At 37.5% G+C, this 19,907-nt stretch overlaps 2 protein-coding genes across 3 annotated transcripts; both read left to right on the forward strand.

The window, feature by feature from the left end:
• Positions 1–850: 850 nt before the first annotated feature.
• On the forward strand, positions 851–14,182 carry slc30a5 (solute carrier family 30 member 5). Of its 2 annotated transcripts, XM_042725046.1 has the most exons (16): positions 854–1,268; positions 3,309–3,431; positions 3,535–3,601; positions 4,612–4,697; positions 4,792–4,879; positions 5,289–5,376; positions 6,170–6,246; positions 6,399–6,569; positions 7,132–7,420; positions 7,605–7,813; positions 10,354–10,511; positions 11,840–11,969; positions 12,147–12,396; positions 12,540–12,766; positions 13,419–13,547; positions 13,797–14,182. In XM_042725046.1, exons 1-16 carry the CDS (start codon positions 1,198–1,200, stop codon positions 13,965–13,967), a joined length of 2,334 nt encoding a protein of 777 aa, XP_042580980.1. In that variant the 5' UTR covers positions 854–1,197; the 3' UTR covers positions 13,968–14,182. The 2 variants fall into 2 exon arrangements, with proteins under 2 accessions (XP_042580981.1, XP_042580980.1); XM_042725047.1 differs by lacking the exons at positions 13,419–13,547; positions 13,797–14,182 and having other exon boundaries at positions 851–1,268; positions 12,151–12,396; positions 12,540–12,678.
• Positions 14,183–15,166: 984 nt separating this feature from the next.
• On the forward strand, positions 15,167–18,584 carry ccnb1 (cyclin B1). Its single transcript, XM_019111492.2, has 9 exons — positions 15,167–15,324; positions 15,771–15,911; positions 16,012–16,110; positions 16,974–17,156; positions 17,273–17,431; positions 17,508–17,744; positions 17,828–17,968; positions 18,049–18,159; positions 18,274–18,584. The coding sequence occupies exons 1-9, from the start codon at positions 15,304–15,306 to the stop codon at positions 18,373–18,375; spliced, it is 1,194 nt and encodes a 397-aa protein (XP_018967037.1). The 5' UTR covers positions 15,167–15,303; the 3' UTR covers positions 18,376–18,584.
• The last annotated feature ends 1,323 nt before the right edge of the window (positions 18,585–19,907 follow it).

Below are 19,907 nucleotides of genomic sequence, written 5' to 3' on the forward strand. Positions count from 1 at the left end.
GGCTCTTTAACAAGACCTCAAGCCATATCTAAAAGGCCAGTGCTCATGGCAACAAAATCAGGTGACAATTGCAGAAATTAGGGGGACAGTCTGTTCACTTAACCTTTTCTGTGGAGAACATTATTAAGATATATGAGCAGGACAAAACCAATGCGAAGGTCATGGCAATTTACGCACTCTCGTAACGTCATGACTTCCACCTAGAGCCTGTACTAAACTAATAACACATTCACCACATGATTCACCTTGTAGGAGTAAAAATAAACTTTGTTTTATGCACTAGACGGTTTGGCAGTGAGACTGTGGACAGAAGGTTTACATAGGCCTAACTTTTAGATTTATTAGACATCAGCTAATATCCCTATGATGACCTCGTTTTTAAATCAACCGTGATTTGAAACCTGTTTGACAAAAATTTATAAATTAGCCTAAAGGTAATTATAAATAGATTTTCAAAAATAAATAAATAAACAAAAAAAAGATAATCCTAAAATATTAATAGGCATACCATTCTACATCTTAAGGTCATCACAACAGTGCTGGTATTCAGGCCAACAGTTGAATAGAATAGAATAAAATAGAATAGAATAGAATAGAATAGAATAATTTGGTAATAACAGCACAACACTACCTATACTTAGATCGTGCGTTACACTTAAATCGAATTGCAAAACAATTGAAAAGTCATTGCAAAAGAAAATTAATTCAGAGGACATATAAATGATCTGTTAAAGATTAAACTGCATAAAATACAATTAGAGACAGATTTTATGTATAACATAAATAGTAGTGGATTATATTTAATGTAAAAGTGAGTTACGCTACAAAAACTGTACTTTTATTTTGAAAAGCGTCACAAATGGAAGCCATATGTAGGGAAATGGTGACGTCACTTCGGCTGCCACTTCACTTCATAATGTAGCTGATAGCTAGTGAAAAAACAGATTGTTTTTTTTATTAAATATGTATTTCGGAAATCAACGGTTTTTATTTCAGGCTTCGACGCTCTGGGACAGCAGTACATGAGCGATTTTAGCACCATCAAAGAGCCTTTAAATTGTGCGGTTATCGTCGGTTTCAGCTATCTAAACAGGCTAGCACAGAAAGACACATAACAGCTTTCCTCTCAGTGATCCAAATGGATAAACCGTGAAAGATCATAACACGCACAAAGACATAAACGCACAAATAAGAAGCATGGATGAAAAATACAGTAGTAATGTCATCTCAGGTGGGAAGCTGGGACGAGTTGAGGTTCCAAATGCCAGGTAAGACAAGAGTCTATGTAAATATCATCCTAAATACTCATAAATAACAAGTACTATGGCGGTACTATGTTACACTGATGTTATGAGGTGGTGATACCAAGTTACTTTGATATATACTGTAGCACTGTCCTGTTTATAAACAACATTAATAAACCATCACATTAATGTACAGAACAGGGTGCGATTTGCCGGGGGGGATGCGTGGGATTTCCCCCTTTCTGGTCAATGTATCCCTGCCTCTGCTTAATTATTATATCCCCGGTGGGGATAAATTTATCCCCCCCTCAAAGTGATCAGTGCTACTACACTAGTGGCGAGACGGATCACAAAACTTATCACGGATCCGTGGTTTGAATAAAGTCAATTTTACTTTAAAATGCGCTACTTTGGCTGGCTCTGATATAGCTGCCGCGCAGCCTCTCTGTATTCACTACTCTGCAGACTTCCTCAATGTCCCGCCCACGGCGCTATCTGATTGGTTACACCTCACGAGTAATAGCCTATCAACACTTGCGAGACGGTTGAAGCCGGTCCGCTGGGCAGTGGAGCTGTGCGTCGAAACCGGTCGAAACAAAGAAAGGCAGCATATTCAGCATATTACTGAAGCGGGAATAAACATCACAATCTGATTATCTGTTTCTATAACGACAAGCAGAGTTAGTGTCCCAGTCACACCACTGAGAATGGCCGAAGTTACACATACGGTGTTTCACTCAGTTGAGGCCTAAAGCAAAGGTTTTTTGATTACTACTCACTCTTGAGCGTCTGCCGCGAGTGATTTCAATGTTAAGTCAATGTAAAGGTCCGGCGCGAATGAGGCGTATAGCGCCGCGCGCGCGCCCACATCTCGCAAAAAAGGCGAATTGACTAACACAGATAATGCATGTGTCTTTTCTATCATTTCACTGTAGCTCAGCATCGCTTTAAAATTAAACTTAAATACTTTAAAAGCAGCAGTAAAACTGTTTCTACTGTGATGGTTTAACTTTGCAATCAATCCGTGGTTCAGCAGAGGCTGATATATAAACGAAGTAAAGCGCTGTAATGTGTTCACAATAGTTCACAGTGCAATAGTAGAACAATAAAATCCGAAATGGACCACCCACTGTCATCGCTAGCCTTCTGATACAATAGATGACGTTGCGGCTAATTTATCTGATCCTGTCCATTAGCTTTGATCCATGTACGGCTTTACAGAATGTCACCAAGTACAAATAAACAAACAAACTTCTTCACACTGAACAACCTACTGTTCATTTCCATTGGGCCAGGGGGCTGCCTACTTCCCTGCCCGGAGATTCGCAGTGGGTGACATGCCGCAGATGACGCTCCCACAGGAAAGCAGAAAAAGACGACAGAAGTCCGTCATCAAGGCAGACTGTTTTCCTAGTATGATGCATAGGCCTACACACTATAGCATATTTATGTTTAAGTTGACACTACGTTGTGCCATTTAGTTTTACCATTCATAAAAGTGTTTTGACATGTCCTAGCCGAGTGGCACTATCCATGTTACTGGGAGGGGGATTAAATTCTCGCGTTTTTTCATTGTCAATGATCACAATCACAGTACGTGTAAAGATAAAGAAAAATTAGAGTACAAATATTGCGTTATGCTTCATGAGTAATTTTACATCAGAAATTGATGTAGTTCATGTTCTCATGATTATCAATTGCTCCCCCCCTCTGTTTTTTTCATCGAATGATGGTACCTTAGTGGTGGTAATACTATAATAATTAAAAAAACCATCTACTAAAACAATCCAAAAAATATAATACACATCAGAAAAGTTAACGAACAACAATTGCATATTGATACTGGTGGTAATATTATAAAAATTTACAAAAAACTAAGCTCTGACATGGCTTACTGAAAAGTACTATAGTATTCTTGAAATTCCTTTATGCATGTAAGTGCTGACATGGCTTACTGAAAAGTACTATAGTATTCTTGAAATTCCTTTATGCATTGTATAATTTCAAAGTACCTTGTCTGTTTTTACTTTTCTTTAACTGAATGTTTTGTTTTCTTATTTCCAGACTAACCCGGTACATAGTATTACTCTACTTTACCAAGCTGCTGAAGGCTTTTGGGATATTTGAGTCATATGATCTCCTCAAAGTTGTGCACATTGTACAGTTTCTCTTTATTTTGAAAATGGGGTAAGGAATGACTTCACATAATAAATATATTAAAGCATATATGTGTCGTGATTTGTTTATTTACAGTATTTGGTAATATAAATACCTTTACTATTCTGATTAGGTGTGCGATGATACTGGTTTTCTTTCAAAAGCCATTTTCATCTGGAAAAATGATCCCCAAGAGACAGGTAGAATGTTCTTCTCATACTAGCGTAACTTTTAAATATTTTTTTTAATTGCTGTCATTTACTCACACTCATAACTCATTTGTCCATCGTCGAATTCCAAATGAAAAGTTTTTTATATATTCTCATCCTTTTAGTCTATCCATTGAAAGTCCACAAAACCCAAACTTTAGCACATTAAAACGTACAAAAAACATTGTAAGAATGATCCATATTAAGTAGTATAATCAAGACTTCTGATCAAACATGATCGCTTTATATGATGACCTGATTCAATTAAAGCTTTTATAATCATACAGCTGAACTGTACTTGACTGACATACAAGAACAAACCTCACTGATTCTGATTTTACGTGCTCTGTGTGTGGAGCAAACCTACATTAAATCTGTTCAATCTGTGTGATTGTGACTTTTAGAAGACTTGGTTTAAATTACTTGTTTCATATGTATTAGAAGTCGCCTCCTTCAATTTAGAAACGTTTTGTCTTTTAATGAGTTGGAAGTTATGCAAGCTTTTATTATGTCCAGACTGGACTATTGTAACTCACTGCATTACACTGTTTCTCGTACCTAAATTTCAGACCTGCAGTTGGTTCAAAATGCTGCTGCTAGGCTTTTGACTGGCACTAAAAAATAATGCAGGTATATCACCTGTAATATCATATCTCCATTGGCTTCCAATCAAATATAAGATGTTATTTGTTTTTAAGGGTTTAACATGGTGAAATTCTTCAGTTACATACATACTCTAGGCCATTAAGATCTAGGTTAACAAAGGTTTCAGTTATTCCCAAATCTCAGTTAAAATCAAAAGGAGATATGGAACAGCTTACATCTTCACATTAGATCCTGTTCCACTCTTGATGCATTTAAATTATTTTATACTTGGTTTAATAATTCTCGATTGTTGTGGAATAAGATGTTATGGAATAAGATGGATTGAAAATGCAGTTTCATGTGGATTTGTGCCTATTTTGAATGTGGTATTTCATCTGTTTAACTTCTGATTTCAGTGGATTAAAATCCTCAAGCATTCTGTCATGAGCTGTGTCATCTCCCTGTTGGGTTTCTTTGGGTTGACACTCTGTGGGCCACTCAGGTATGTCTTTGGGCTAAATCTAAAATAAACATCTTCCACCCTCTGTCCTTTTATTTAACAACCATTTGGGCTAAACGGATGTTTTTTCTTTCAGGACCCTTTTGCTGTTTGAGCACAGTGATGTGGTGGTGATCTCTCTCCTCAGCGTTCTCTTCACCAGCTCTGGAGGGGGACCTTCTAAGGTCAGAACTCTAGAGAAATCATAAGCGTATATCAGAAGAACAAACTGAAAACTCCCCGGCACTGCACATTTTGTATGTCTCCCTATATCTGACACACCCACTTCAGGTCTTGCAGTCTTCACTGATGAGTTGAATCAGTTGTGATAATTGAGGGAGACAAAATGTGCAGGGCAGGGGGTACTCCAGGACAGATTTGACAACCACTGATCTAGCTTATACTATTCAAAACAGTGTGTGAAACTATGTATTTATAGTGCTTCTAGTGTTTATAGCCTGTTTGTGATGAATCGCTTGTATTCCTCAGTTGTAAGTCACTTTGTATAAAAGCATCTGCTAAATGAATAAATGTAAATTTAGAATGTTTCATATATTCCAGCTGACACATTTCCCTCTGCTCTTTTTTTTATAGACAAGGGGTGCTGCTTTCTTCATAATTGCTGTGATCTGCCTTTTGCTCTTTGATAATGATGATCTCATGGCAAAGATGGCAGAGCACCGTATCCTTTAAGGACCAGAAATGTGTTTACTGTTATTATATCAAGGTGAAATGTGTAATTTTGACACCATGCAGGCAAAATGTCAAAAATAATTGTTGTTTTCAAATTAAAATGAAATTCATTTCAGAGGTGGAACAACTTATTACATTTGCATGGCCATTTTATTATTTGGAATGGCATTTACAGTTGTATTGTTCACAATGCCATCATGAGTGTGTGTTTGGTAGGGGTGTAACAATCCTCTCTAGTCATGATTTGGTTCAATACATGATACTGATCTCACAATGCAATACTCGCACACTACTTTTCAAACAAAGACAAAATAGTGTTTTAAAGTGGTTGCTTTTTAAATTATTACTTCTAATATATATATAAAAAGTTAACAGCATTTGGTATTACATCAAGGGTTAACTTGATGACCCTTGTCCTTCTCCACCATCCACAGGGCAATAGTGACACCAGAAAAGAAAAATTCATGATTTCTTAGTTAAAAATATCTAATTTAATACACATATACTTGCACTCTGTCCCTGACTACATGCATTTTAAAAGTTTTTTAATATTGCATTTTATTGAGTGATGTAATTGTTTAATTTATTCATTTCCCATATTTAATGGTAAATTAAATCTGTCTAAACTTTAATTTTGGGTGAACTTCACACAATAGAGAGAGGGAGAGTCACCCTTACAGTACATATTGTTGTATTGCAATATATTGTTACACTTCTGGTGTTTGGCAATTTTTACTTGTAGTTATCTACAACTGTAAACTCCTTAACTCCATTTCTTATAGCCGAGGGACACCATGACAGTGCTCTTACCCATGCACTGTACACAGGAATTGCATTTTTAGGTGTGGCGGACCACAAGGTGTGTTTTTGATCACTATTTTTAAGCTTTAAACGCTGTTCCTGAGTGTTGTGTCATTGTTTACTGCAGTATAGAGTCATTTACTCACTGATATTTGCTCAGATGAAGGATCAGCAAGATGATATGGTGATTTATTTTCATTTTCTGAGCAGGGTGGAGTGGTTCTTCTGGTTCTAGCTCTGTGCCTGAAGGTGGCCTTCAACACAGCATCTAGAAAATTATCAGTGGAGATTGGAGGCGCAAAACGCCTATATGCATTATCTAACCTGGTGTCCACTGTAGTTCTACTGCCCTGGGTCATAGTGCTTTCTGCAACCACTGAGGTAAGGACCAGCAGATGCTTTCTTTATAATGCAGTGGTTCTCAACCTGAGGGCTCTGCAAGCTTCCAAACTGTGTGGTAGGATAAGTGTGATTTCTAGACATGAAAATGACCAACATACTGTATAGAAAGTGTCAAATTGAAATGAGTTTTATAATAACTAGTCCGAGGCAGTATGTGTTTATTATTTACTGGGTACTACATCCTCATTTTACAAAGCCTTTTATTAGACAAATTTGTTTATGCCGCTGTACGCATTTTTTGATTCTGTTTCTCATATGAGAAAGACTGCAGCCTTTAAATGTGTTCATATTTTAATTCTTGTTTTAAGTTTATTTTATCAACTTTTAGGAGTACACTAGTGTGACCTCAGAACTAACAGCCACAAAACTTCAATTCTGATTTCAGTGGTAATCAGTTAGCATCTGAGAGTGTAAATCAGTGTAAAATTATTAAAATCTAAATAGTGTAACATATTCAATTATATTTGATCTTATTATCACCATTTTAAATGATACAGACAGGTTGTGAGTTGTTCATCTTTTTAAAAATGAAAATCCTCAGAGTAAGGTGGAATCCTGGTCTGGCCTCATCTTGCCGTTTGCCATGATCATCTTCTCTGTGATGATCCTGGACTTTTATGTGGAGTCCATCTGCACGGCAAAGCTGGAAACCTCACGCAGCGCTCGATATGGCTCCATTTTCTTGTTCCTCAGTGGATTGCTGTTGGCAAACTTCTGGACCCACCCACTAACTGACCAGCTCAGAGCCATAAGTAAGCCAGGCCAGCAGAGTAGCACTGAGCATGTGCTGTCTGGTGGAGTGCTGGTCAGCGCCTGCTTCTTCATCATGGGTATATCAATATCTCTGAAACAGACTTAATGTAAAGAATGTCTTCCATCATAGAACCAATCTGACTTTGTGCTACAAAAATTGAAGTAAAAATTCTTATAACAGTGATGTAAGTTTTAAACCATTTACATTTACTGTATACACAATACTTTTTCCTAACTGAATGAACCATTTGATGTTTTCAGCTGATAGCATTCTGTCAGCCCCATCTTCAAAGGGTCAGAAGGGAACATTGGTGGGTTATTCCCCTGAAGGAACTCCTCTGTACAACTTCATGGGAGATGCGCTCCAGCACACGTCACAGTCTCTGCCTCGCTTCATTAAAGAATCGCTCAAACAGATCCTGGAGGAATATGATTCACGGCAGATCTTCTACTTTCTATGTCTCAACCTGGTATGTTAGCTCATGTTTTTATTCGATTTTGGTCAATTAGTGTTGGAGACACTCAATTTAAAGGGGTCATCGGATGCTACATGCACTTTTACAAGTTGTTTGAACTGAAATGTGTATTGGCACAACCACCCTATAATGATAAAAATCCACCCAGTGTTTTTTTTTTTTTTTTTATCTCGTTAAATCATTTCCCCTTTCTCAAATTGAGCCTATCTCAGATGACTATCTGCATGAGATCTCACAGACAGGCCCCTCCCATGATTGTTTGAGTGACAGTAGCGTTTCAGCACTGGACTCGTGTCTTACCTTAGACTTGCCCTGAGTGAGCTGTCATCAGTCCACCATTGTTTCGACGCTGGAGTAGATGTAGACAAGAATGGCTCCTAAGTGATTGAGGTGTTCTGTTGTTGGATGTAATAATGAACATAATAGTCGTCATTTACTCCTGACATGTGAGCCGCTGAAGATGCAGTGGATTACATTTGTTTTTGAAAGGAAAGCACCCCCGATCTACCTAAATGCGTCTATGTTTGCGCGAATAATTATTCAGCGTTGAAATGTACTGTCTCAGAAAAATGGTTGCAGAAATCTAATTATTCATGGTATCTTCTTCAGATTTGAAATAAAAACTTGTGAGACATGTGACTTTCAACCCATTACTTTTCTGGATTGCTCCAGGACTGATTTCATGTATTTTTATATGAAAAAAAAATAAAATAAAATCAGTGTGGTACAATTCTTTTTCAAGGCACTTCAGTGTCTATAACTTTTTATCTTTTTGAGCATTATCAACTCTGGATGATGGATAGTAAAGCCCAAAGGGTCCAAAAGACACCAGAATTGTGTGTGTAGCACACTGAAGTCAGGAACTGTTACAATTTGTAGTTAGGTAGGTCATTTTCAGCTGCTAGTCCCAAAATGGGGGGTGCAGGTTAACAGGTTAATTCCTTTACTGTTGATAGCTTATAATTTTTGTTATTTCTTTAAAACAAATCATATTTATAGGTCATTATTGTATGATTCAAATGTTTTAGTCTGCATAGCACTGTGGCATTGAAATGTATGAAACTGTCTATCAGCTTTAAATGGGTCATATAATATGTTAAAAAAAACATTATTTTATGTATTTGGTGTAATACAATGTGTTTATGCGGTTTTAGGTTAAAAAAAACATTGTTTTCCATATAATGTACACTACTGTTTCTCCTCTATATCCCACCTTTCTGAAACACGTGGATTTTTACAAACCTCATCGTTCTGAAAAGCGAGGTGTGCTCTGATTGGCCAGCTACCAGTGCATTGTGATTGGCCAAATGCCTCAAGCGTGTAACGGAAATGTTACACCCCTTAACATACTGTAATGCCGTCTCCCAGGAGGACGAGACTCAGTCCAGCTGCTCTGCTCGTGCACATCCCATCATAGGTTCTCTTTTAGCAGTTCAGTCAATGTACTGGGATATTGTTTTATTTCGTATTAGAGGGAGTGTCAGGCACATTTATAAAACCAAATAACTAAAAGAAATTTGTGAATTAGTGCGTACTGGAGACGCAAACCGTTTCAAACAATTCAGTTCGATTTGGTGAACTGGTTTGACCGGTTCACTATAAAGATCGGGTTAAATAGAACGATTCGTTCACAATCCGGAAATCACTAGACGAGACAAAACCAATAAAACCCATTACAAACAAGGCATTTGTTGCATCCAGTGGGGACATAATTACCAATTATAATGACTTATACTGTCTTTTTATGCATTATGTTGCATATCGCGCTGCGTAAACATAAAACCATGTCTGCATTTGTGATTGGAGAAACAACAAACAACAAGCCTACTCTACACTGCTCAAAACTTGCATTTGAATCATCAGTGGCAAATCATTTAAATATAAAAAAACTTACTTACAGGCTGTGAGTCAGAAGTGCCAGACTGTCCTTGCAGAGTTGGAACTGCCCCACTTTATAGAAACAGCCTTTGTGCCACAGACACATTGTAGGCTAGTCTGCAGCTTCAGGACACAGTCCTCATCCTCAATAAAATGCACAGCACACCTCTGAATATTTAGGTTGAACTGTTCTGGAACAGTGTTGTAAATACAACATAACCACTGATTTTTAGTTGTGTCCTCTTTTGGAAGGCCAAACAAAGTAGTTTCGCTTTCCCAACGAAACACACTTCTACTCCACAATATGGTGGCGGCAGCAACTGTGAGAATAAAAGTTACGCCTTCTTTCTTTGCAAGAACATTTGGGCGGCATTATGAAAATCTTCCCACATAGTGACGTAGAGATGTGGGGGCGTTAGAATGAGCCATTTTAGGAGGGTGTGGTTAACTCTTAATTTTTTTTAAAGAATATCTCTTTAGATTTTAGACTAAAGTCTTTGCAACTTCACAGATCTTCTTTATGCACCAAGAGCTTGTAACACTCCAAAAAGAAAGGAAAATTTTAAATCGCATCATATGACCCCTTTAACTTACCTAGATTTTAATTAATGATCTATTTTAACAGTATATTAACAGTCATGTTAATCTTGGTTCAGGCCTTCACATTTGTGGAGCTCTTCTATGGTGTGTGGACCAACAGTCTGGGTCTGATATCTGATGGCTTTCACATGCTGTTTGACTGCTCGGCTTTGGTTCTAGGATTGTTTGCTGCCCTCATGACCAGATGGAAAGCAACCAGAATATATTCCTATGGGTAAGGTTGTGTTATTTGAAGAAAAATTACATAGTTGCCCTTATTTTGTTATTACACACTTATATGAACTTGTAAAAGTCTAATGATTTTGTTTTGTGGACGATAAAAATACTCAAAAAAATACCATAAACTCAAAGGTGCAACTACATGTACTATTGCTCGGTAAAAATTCACAGACAAAATCCTGTCATTCAAATAAGAATCTACAATATACAGATTTCAAGACCGAAAGCTATTTGGTTTGAATGTGACTTGGTGTGAGCTGAACCAATTTTAAAACCAATTTTAAAGCATTTTGTAATTGCTTACACAGAAAATCTAAATGTCTGGGGATCACACACTGTCAGACTTTCAGGTTGTTCCTAACTGAAACTTACACGTCGTTGTTAGTAGACACATGACAACAGTTTGTTTTAATGCTGGTCACTACCTGATATTCTGTGAAATCTGTGCAAAATCTGCAGACTTGCTCTGACCTTGTGTAACTAGAACAGACTTGAGTTTTTGTGTAGTTGATTTCATTCCAGACTTTACAGTGAAGGAGGAAGAGAGTAGATAGTCATACAGACTTTGGAGTGGATTCAGTAAGCATCCACCTAGAACACGAGTAACCACACCGTAATGTGCTAAAAGCCTCTCAGAACACTAAGCAGAGACATAGAAATGGTAACCCCATTTTGGATCACTTGTGGATCTCACACAAAATGTAGTTTGCTTGTGTAATTGTTGTTTATTAATTTTTGTTTTCATGAACCAATTCCCCTTTTCAAGTTTGATACTTGAAGTTCATCACTTTTGAAAATGTAATTGTTGTGGAGTCATGACCATAGATATAGATATATACATAGATTCCTCATTAGCGACTGTTTCTATGGGCCACGATACGTAAGCCATCCACCATTTTTGGAACGTTCTGCGAACCCTTGGGCTCAAGTTGACTGTGTGTGTTTACAACAGTAAGTTATACTTATCTTTGAATATTCGTTGATTATTATGATGAATGATGTCAGGTCGACCGTTCCAAAATGGCAGACGCGTCAACGTATCTGGAGCTGTTGAATAGGGAATCTATACATATCTATGGTCATCATGAATGTGTTTAATCTGTGCACAAGGAAGTGGTAGTTCTGATTCTGATCTTTACAATGAATTTGGTTCACATAACAGTCTGAAAGATTCATTAACAAATTAGTCTGAATCAGAAATGATCCAGTAATCACGATTGATGGAAAAGTCATGGAAACTCATTGGAACCCTGACTGCTGAAGACGATACAACTGTGTTCTGTCATTTTAATGCTGTTAACAGTATGGCTTGTCTCATTTCAGGTATGGTCGTGTGGAGATCCTCTCTGGGTTTATCAATGGCCTGTTCCTCATGGTCATAGCTTTTTTTGTGTTTATGGAGTCCGTCACCAGACTCATCGATCCACCAAACATCAACACAGACATGTTAACAGTATGTACAGCTAACCTCCAAGAAGACATTGTTGTCAGGATTGACAAAGATTTGTTGTTGCCCATAAATGGATTTTGCTTTAGTTAAACAAACAAAAGTAAGGCAAAGTAAAGTTTCTCATGTGAATCCTGTCACCTCATGCTTATGCATGTTTTTAATCCATTTGTTCCTATTAAGCCAGTGTCTGTTGGTGGACTCATCGTTAATCTGGTGGGCATCTGTGCCTTCAGTCATGCACACTCCCATGGGGCCTCCAAAGGTAGCTGCTCTGGACATGACCACGGCCACTCACACCATGGGCATGGGCACGGAAGTGCAGAACACAGCCATGGAGGACATGGACATAGTCATGGGGGACACAGTCACTCTCACGGCCACGGGCATTCGCACGGGTCTGCTGGAGGGGGAATGAATGCTAACATGCGAGGTGTGTCTGTTTTGAGTGTGTATATGTGTTTATTACATACATGATAAGATTAGTTCATCCAGATATGATAAGTCTGTAATCATTTATCAATCCTGATGATTTTCTGCCTTTTGAGAATAACATTTCCCATTTCCTGTTTGCAGGAGTGTTTCTGCATGTGCTTGCTGACACGCTGGGCAGTGTTGGTGTGATTATATCCACTATTCTCATCAGACAGTTTGGATGGCTGATTGCAGATCCCATTTGTTCACTCTTTATTGCCACACTGATTTTTCTCAGTGTCATTCCTTTATTAAAGGACGCCTGTGAGGTTCTTCTCCTGAGAATGCCACCTCAGCATGAAAAGGAGCTTAACTTTGCACTTGAAAAGGTATATATAAAAAAAAAAAAAAAATACACTACCGGTCAAAAGTCTGGAATAATTAAGTGTAAATACAGTAAAAGCTGTAATGTGGTAAAATATTATTGCAATCTAAAATAGCGGTTTTCTATTTTAATATATTTAAAAATGTAATTTATCCATTAAAAAGATTGTGACACTGTCAATATGTCAATATTCTCTACCTCATATTGACAGTGTCACAACCTGTTTGCACATTCGCCTCTTGTACATTCCTGTGTATCTTAATATTTAAGACTACAGTATACTTTCATGCACATTTTATTTTCTATTCTATATTTAATTCTACAGTATACTTTTTTATTGTATTTTATTCTTATATTTTTATTGTTTACTTTTATTAAATTTTTTTCATACCTATATTTATAAATATTTTCCTCTGTGTTGTATTCTTTAATAATTGCACTGTCCATGGAGCGGACCTGACTCACATTTCACTGCTGGTTATATATTCTCTATATAATCGTGTATGTGACGAATAAAAATCTTGAATCTATTCCTGTGATGGCAAAGCTGAATTTTCAGCAGCCATTACTTCAGACTTCATTGTCAATATCAATTTTGGAAACTGTTTTTGCTGCTTTACATCGCATAGTATTTAATGTTTGCTTGCTTGTCACAGATTCGGAAAATCGAAGGAGTTTTATCCTACCGTGATCCACACTTCTGGAGACATTCAGCCAGTGTCATTGCTGGAACCATCCATCTCCAACTCATGTCTGATGTAGTGGAACAGCGAGTTATTCAGCAGGTATGAATGCTACATCTTAAACATGGCCTGTTTACAGATTTACATCAATTTGTTTGGGCTTTCCAAAACTTGTATTACCATTTTGCCAAAGGGTTAGACATTTAGTTAGATGTCATTTTTCCTTTTCCTTTTTATTTATTTGTTTATTACTTAGAATTAATGGCTTTTTTATTTTGGTTATTTCTAATAATATGTTGTGGACAAAAATAACTGACCAATTCCTATTGCTTCTACCAAAATTCTTCTCAGGTGTCTGCCGTGTTGAAAGATGCTGGTGTTAATAATCTGACTATTCAGTTGGAAAAAGAAGCCTACTTCCAGCACATGTCAGGCCTAAGCACTGGATTCCATGAAGTTCTAACTATGACGCAACAGATGGAGTCCATGAAATATTATAAAGACGGCACATGTATCATGTAAACTGTTTTTTTTTTTTTTTTTTTACATATATAAATATTAAGAAATAAAGGGATTGAAGGTGTAATTTTACTTTCCTCTTTAAAAAAAAGAACTTATTTTATGTCTTCGACAGTTTTATTCCTAACTGCCATAAACACAATAAAATATTCTATTATATTTATGAACACAAATTTGCTTTTCCTTTTTTATAATAAAATGTTTTGTTAAAATTTTTATATTGCATTCTTCTCACATTCCAGTAATTTCCATTGACAATCACTTGTTTTTTACATCACGCATAAATATAAAGTTTAATTATACACTGTAATACTGTGACAAAAGTTACAAATCAGAGATAAATGAAGAAACAAAAACCTTCCATAATACCCATTTATTTTATTTTATGTTTGTTGTTGTTGTTGTTAGAGTAGTGTTTAAATGCAAGGTCTTTATAACCAAGGCATTAGTCCTGATATGTGGGTTGGCTGGGAATATGAAATCACTCATTGATAATTATCACAATTTTCTAATAGCATGAGTGAAGTTTATGAAGCAAACTCAGACACTGTATACATGTTTCAAACCACCACAATATACTACAATGATACGAATATAAATAGTTTTGACAGAGCCACATTTTGCAGTTTACAAGGCCCTGAGTTTTAAAAGAATACATGACAAATGAACTGGTCAGAAAGCTAAATTTCAATGTTATTTGTCTAATGTACAACAACTTATCAACAGAAGCACGTATTGTCAATAAAGTGTTTCAGTTTAAGCTATAAATACATTAGAGTGGTATGTGCAGTTGTTTAGGTGTATTATTAAATTATAGTATAACAGTAGCAGTAAATAGTATAATCACTTAACATATGTATTAGAAAAATAATTATATTCTTCATAGAATTTTTAGAGTAGGTAGTAATAAGTATCATGTAATTATAAACATCAGAGGAGTATAAATTGGGTTCTCAATGTACTCAGTTTGAGCAATACTGTAGAAATAAAAATTATTTAGGAACTTATTTTGTGGGGTGAACGTGTAACATTTAGGTAGAGAAGTTGCAGCCACTCTCTCCACGTCAAAAGATGGCAGTGGAAAACACACAAACTATAGTACACTACAAGAAGAACGTATTCTCCCCGCCCCTGGGCATCACGTGGTTATCAGTTGTCCTGGTAACGCATTGAAAGCAGATGCGACTTAGCCAATCATATCTCAATGATTTTCGAACCCAGCGAATCACGTTCGAAAGAGCGACAATTTAAACCACAGTGCAGAATCAGTCTCAGATCGAGTTCGCTTTAGTACAATCAATCAGTTTGTTTATCGAGTCGCAGCAACAAGCATCCAAAAATGGCTCTCCGTGTCTCAAGGGTAAGTTGTTTTTAGAATTATTTTGGATATTTATGTTTAGACACAATGCATTTGTTGCATGAAGATAAAGTTCACAATTTTTGTTGGGTTTAATTGGTGTGATCCCGGAAATGTGTCCCTTATCTCACACGTTAATCTGTGTTGTAACCTTTAAATAGTTCAGTAACGTTGCACTTAATTTTCGAAAAATTCCAATGCGAGCTTTGTGTAAACGAAATGTTTAAAGGACGTAAGTTAAGTTTTTAAAGGGCATGTTTAGCTTGGGTTGTAATTGGTTTGTGCTAGTGTACTTCCTCGTGTAACTAGTACGTTAGGTGTGAGATCAAGATTGAGCTCTTTTTAGAATTAAAACCTGGTCCTGCTGAATCGTAAATGACGAAGTGTAATGCGTGCTCAGCTAAACCTACCCACTGTTTATGCAAGACTACTTTGTGATCTTCTTGCAGAACACTCGCCTGGCCAGCAGCGAGAATCAGAGCGCTCTGCCCGGAAAAGCAGCTGTAGCCAACAAGCCCGGACTCAGACCCCGGGCTGCGCTGGGGGAGATTGGCAACAATCCCCAGACACGACAGGTTTTGAGGAAGAAGGTAACCGCATTCAGTCTTCTCCAGGCATCGATTGTCTAACAATGGTCTGTCTCGGTTTAACCCATATTGTACAACTTTTTTTTTTTTTTTTTTTAAACAGGAGGTCAAGGTTGCGCCCAAGGTGGAGGTTGTGGCTGAGAAAGCACCTGTGGTTCAACAGCCCAAAAAGGAGTCTCCAAAAGTTCAGCATGACGTTCAGGTAAGCAGTAGGTGAAGTCAGTATGGGGAAAACTACACTGAAGGGAGAGATCCACTGAAGCTTCTGTAACGCCTAACCTCCTTTGTGACTATTTGTGACTCTGGACCACAAAACCATTCACAAGGGCTTTTTTTTTTTTAAACTGAATAAGCTTTCCTTTGTATGATTTGTTGGGTTGTTACTATTTGAAAATCTGGAATCTGAGGGTGCAAAAATTAAACTCCTTAAGTTGTCCAAATTAAGTCAATGTATTACTAATCAAATTTTAAGTTGATATTTACTGTAGGAAACTTCCAAAGTATTTTCATGGAGCATAATCCTTAATATCATGATTTTTGCCATAAAAGAGATCCATACAGTGTTTTGTTGGCTATTGCTACAAATATACCCATGCTACTTATGACCGATTTTTGTGGTCCAGGGTCAAATTTGTATAGTAAAAGTTGTCTTACACCTTTTGTAAATGGTGTAGTATCAGATCCCAAGCCTTCTGGCATTTCATTGGGTAGGGCTAGTGCGCACTTGGTTTAGTGTGTAGATTTTAAACGTGACCTCTTACACTTACCCTGTGGCCAAAGTTGCTGGTTTTAGTGTAGTAATCACTCCAGTACAGCAAACTGTCAGTCCCAAAGTAAGCAGTCACTGGTAAATCCACTATTAGAATTAACTAGTGCTCTGTGAAACTTCCTTCTGAATGCACTTCATTAGGGAGCTGTGCTCACTGCTGTGTAGTTCTAGTATCAACCAACAGGGGTCAGTGTTCACTGTTTCTGGCTGTGTAGCGTTTAAATTAAATTGTTCTAAATTCTTGGTGTTAGTTCATGTCTACTACCTTGCATTAAGATTCACTACACTTGTTGCAGATTGTGTCCGAGCCCTCCTCTCCTGTTCCCATGGAGACCTCAGGCTGTGCTTCGGATGATCTGTGTCAGGCGTTCTCTGATGTTCTGCTTGATATCAAAGATGTGGATGCAGATGACTATGATAATCCCATGCTTTGCAGTGAATACGTCAAGGACATCTATTTGTATCTGCGTCAGCTTGAGGTTTGGGGGAGAAAAAAATAATGCTGCTGCTTCAGATTGTCTTGTAATTTTTTTTTTTAGCAATGTGTTGACTTTTTTTTTTTTTTTTTTTTTTTTTTTTTTTTTTTAACTTGTAGACTGAGCAAGCTGTTAAGCCAAAATATCTTGAAGGAAAGGAGGTTACGGGAAATATGCGTGCAATTCTTATTGACTGGCTTGTACAAGTCCAAATTAAGTTCAGGCTGCTTCAGGAGACCATGTACATGACTGTTGCGATCATTGATCGCTTCCTTCAGGTGAGTCTTTCTGTTTTGGTTCACTGTGTAATGTTGTCTTGAGCACTTCTCAGTTGCCTCCTTGTCCCTCAATCAGGATCATCCAGTTCCAAAGAAGCAGCTCCAGCTTGTTGGTGTAACAGCCATGTTCATTGCCTCAAAGTATGAAGAGATGTACCCACCAGAGATTGCAGACTTTGCCTTTGTGACTGACCGTGCCTATACTACCGGTCAGATCCGGGAGATGGAGATGAAAATCCTCAGAGTCCTCGACTTCAGTTTTGGGAGACCTCTGCCTCTACAGTTCCTTAGGAGAGCCTCCAAGATTGGAGATGTAAGCTAGTGTACCAGTCTGTTTTAAGAAGCACTTCTGTGACATTGCATGTTCTCATAGCATTAATACCAATTGTTTTGCAGGTTACTGCAGAGCATCATACATTGGCCAAGTACTTCCTGGAGCTCACCATGGTTGATTATGAGATGGTCCACTTTCCTCCCTCCCAGGCGGCTAGTGCAGCTTATGCCCTTACTTTGAAGGTCTTCAACTGTGGTGACTGGGTGAGTTCTTGGGCAGATTTGAGGGTTTGTGAAGTGTTTTTGCACCCCTGCCTCCTGACCATTCCCTTTGGCACTTGCAGACACCTACTCTACAGCATTATATGGGCTACACTGAAGATGCGCTGGTTCCTGTAATGCAGCATATTGCTAAAAATGTTGTGAGAGTCAATGAGGGGCTTTCAAAGCATCTGGTAAGTGGATTCAGCCTGACGCAAAGCTGGCCTGCTTGACTGCTTGGTTCAAGTAGCGGTTTCTAGAAGGTTTGTTAATGTGACCCACTGAAGAGTGTTTGTTTGCTTCTCCAGGCTGTGAAGAACAAGTACTCCAGTCAGAAGCAGATGAGAATTGCCTCAATTTCTCAACTCAAGTCATCCTTGATCAAGGACCTGGCCAAGCAGATCTCATAGTGTGGGATTGTTGAAGAGACTTAAGCACTATGTGCTGCCTTGTAAAATTGTAACTTATGCATGCTTTTACTGTTTGTTTTATTGCTTGTTTTACAGATTTCATCTGCACTGCCATGCCTTGAGTAAAGGACCTTTTAATGTTGATGGATAATTCAAAGTGTTTATGCAACTTTGTACATTTGATTTCAAATAAACATTTTAAAAACCTAGGCAATGTCTCATAGCAGTGACACATGGACTTTTTTTTTTTTTAAATCAAGTCCCAAATTGAGATCAAGCTGAACCTCTTAAGTAGAGCTTTTGCAGCAATCTCCTTTTAGCCTGAAAAATGTTATAACTGTCCATTCCATTAAGTTTCTTGACATTCAATATGCAACTGTGCATTGGATTTGAGGTACTGATTGCATCTCACTTTCCCTTTACATTGCCCCATATAAATTGATGGGGTAAATTTGGTTTCTTCAGGTAGTATTTTATCGCTCCGTAGGTACCAGACAAGTTAACGTTCCACTCTAATACAAATTTCCACACTGATTTTTCTTTAGCCTACTTTTATTTTATTTTTTCATATCCCTTTGCTTCCACTCCCCCTGTTTCTTCCCAATTATTTTGTGCATTTTCTCTTGATGCTTTGCCATGTTCTATAGTCAGTTACATGATTTTTTTTTTTTTTTTTTTTTTTTTTTTTTTTTAAATTGCAACCAATTTTAGAAACAGTTTCCTGGGGATAACCAGCATGCATGCTTCTTGCTATACATGAAAAGGAATTCCTTGAAGGAATTTTGTAGTCCTTTCTATTGTGTCAGGTGAAATGCTGGGGCCATGCTTCATTTTAATTAGCCAAATCCAACAACTTGTTAGGGTCTGCAAGCACAAATTGAACTGCAGACCATTAAATTTTTAGACTGGTTTTTGTTCTGGAGATAAAAAATTCCTTAATTTTTCCTCAACATTGAGTAAATTCTATTTTTTATTTTGTTTGATAAAGCAATCCCTTTATATACAATTTTAAACAGCCAGAAAAAAACAGTGATTTCTAAATTTATCGCTGAATTATTGAATGAAAAAAAAAAAAGTGAGATAAAGCAAGCTAGTGATTCCTTAACTTTTATGTAACATGCCGTTTCCGGCCCAGACTCACGGAACAGTGTTTCTTAAACTCCAAGGTACTCATCAAGCGCAATGTAAAACTTCTCCATTATTTCGACTGTTTTTAACAGTTAAAGCAGGGGTGGGGGACGTTGATCCTGGAGGGCCACTGTCCTGCTGAGTTTTAACTCTAAACCTGAAAAAATAAAAAAACTACCTGTATACTGAAGTCCTTGATTAGCTTGTTCAGGTGTGTTTGATTGGGGTTGGAGCTAAACTCTGCAGGGACACAGGCCCTCCAGGATCAACGTTCCCCACCCTTGAGTTAAAGCGAGCTCTTCGGTGACAGCTAGTGCACCTATTGGCCTGTAGGTGGCGACCGTTCACTTTTAATCATGTGAGGTACGTTTCGCAGGCGTAAACAAGGGGCTTTTTACAATTTT

Source organism: Cyprinus carpio, chromosome B5 (assembly GCF_018340385.1).
Source record: "Cyprinus carpio isolate SPL01 chromosome B5, ASM1834038v1, whole genome shotgun sequence".
NCBI classification, from domain to species: domain Eukaryota; kingdom Metazoa; phylum Chordata; class Actinopteri; order Cypriniformes; family Cyprinidae; genus Cyprinus; species Cyprinus carpio.

What these genes read in the sequence shown, in the direction of transcription:
- slc30a5 (XM_042725046.1), top strand. Translation starts at nt 1,198, where the DNA reads ATGGATGAAAAATACAGTAGTAATGTCATCTCAGGTGGGAAGCTGGGA. An exon ending in CGCCTGCTTCTTCATCATGG is followed by an intron (nt 7,421 to 7,604) that starts GTATATCAATAT and finishes TGATGTTTTCAG; the next exon opens with CTGATAGCATTCTGTCAGCC. An exon ending in ACTTTCTATGTCTCAACCTG is followed by an intron (nt 7,814 to 10,353) that starts GTATGTTAGCTC and finishes ATCTTGGTTCAG; the next exon opens with GCCTTCACATTTGTGGAGCT.
- ccnb1 (XM_019111492.2), top strand. Translation starts at nt 15,304, where the DNA reads ATGGCTCTCCGTGTCTCAAGG. An exon ending in GACAGGTTTTGAGGAAGAAG is followed by an intron (nt 15,912 to 16,011) that starts GTAACCGCATTC and finishes TTTTTTAAACAG; the next exon opens with GAGGTCAAGGTTGCGCCCAA. An exon ending in TCATTGATCGCTTCCTTCAG is followed by an intron (nt 17,432 to 17,507) that starts GTGAGTCTTTCT and finishes TCCCTCAATCAG; the next exon opens with GATCATCCAGTTCCAAAGAA.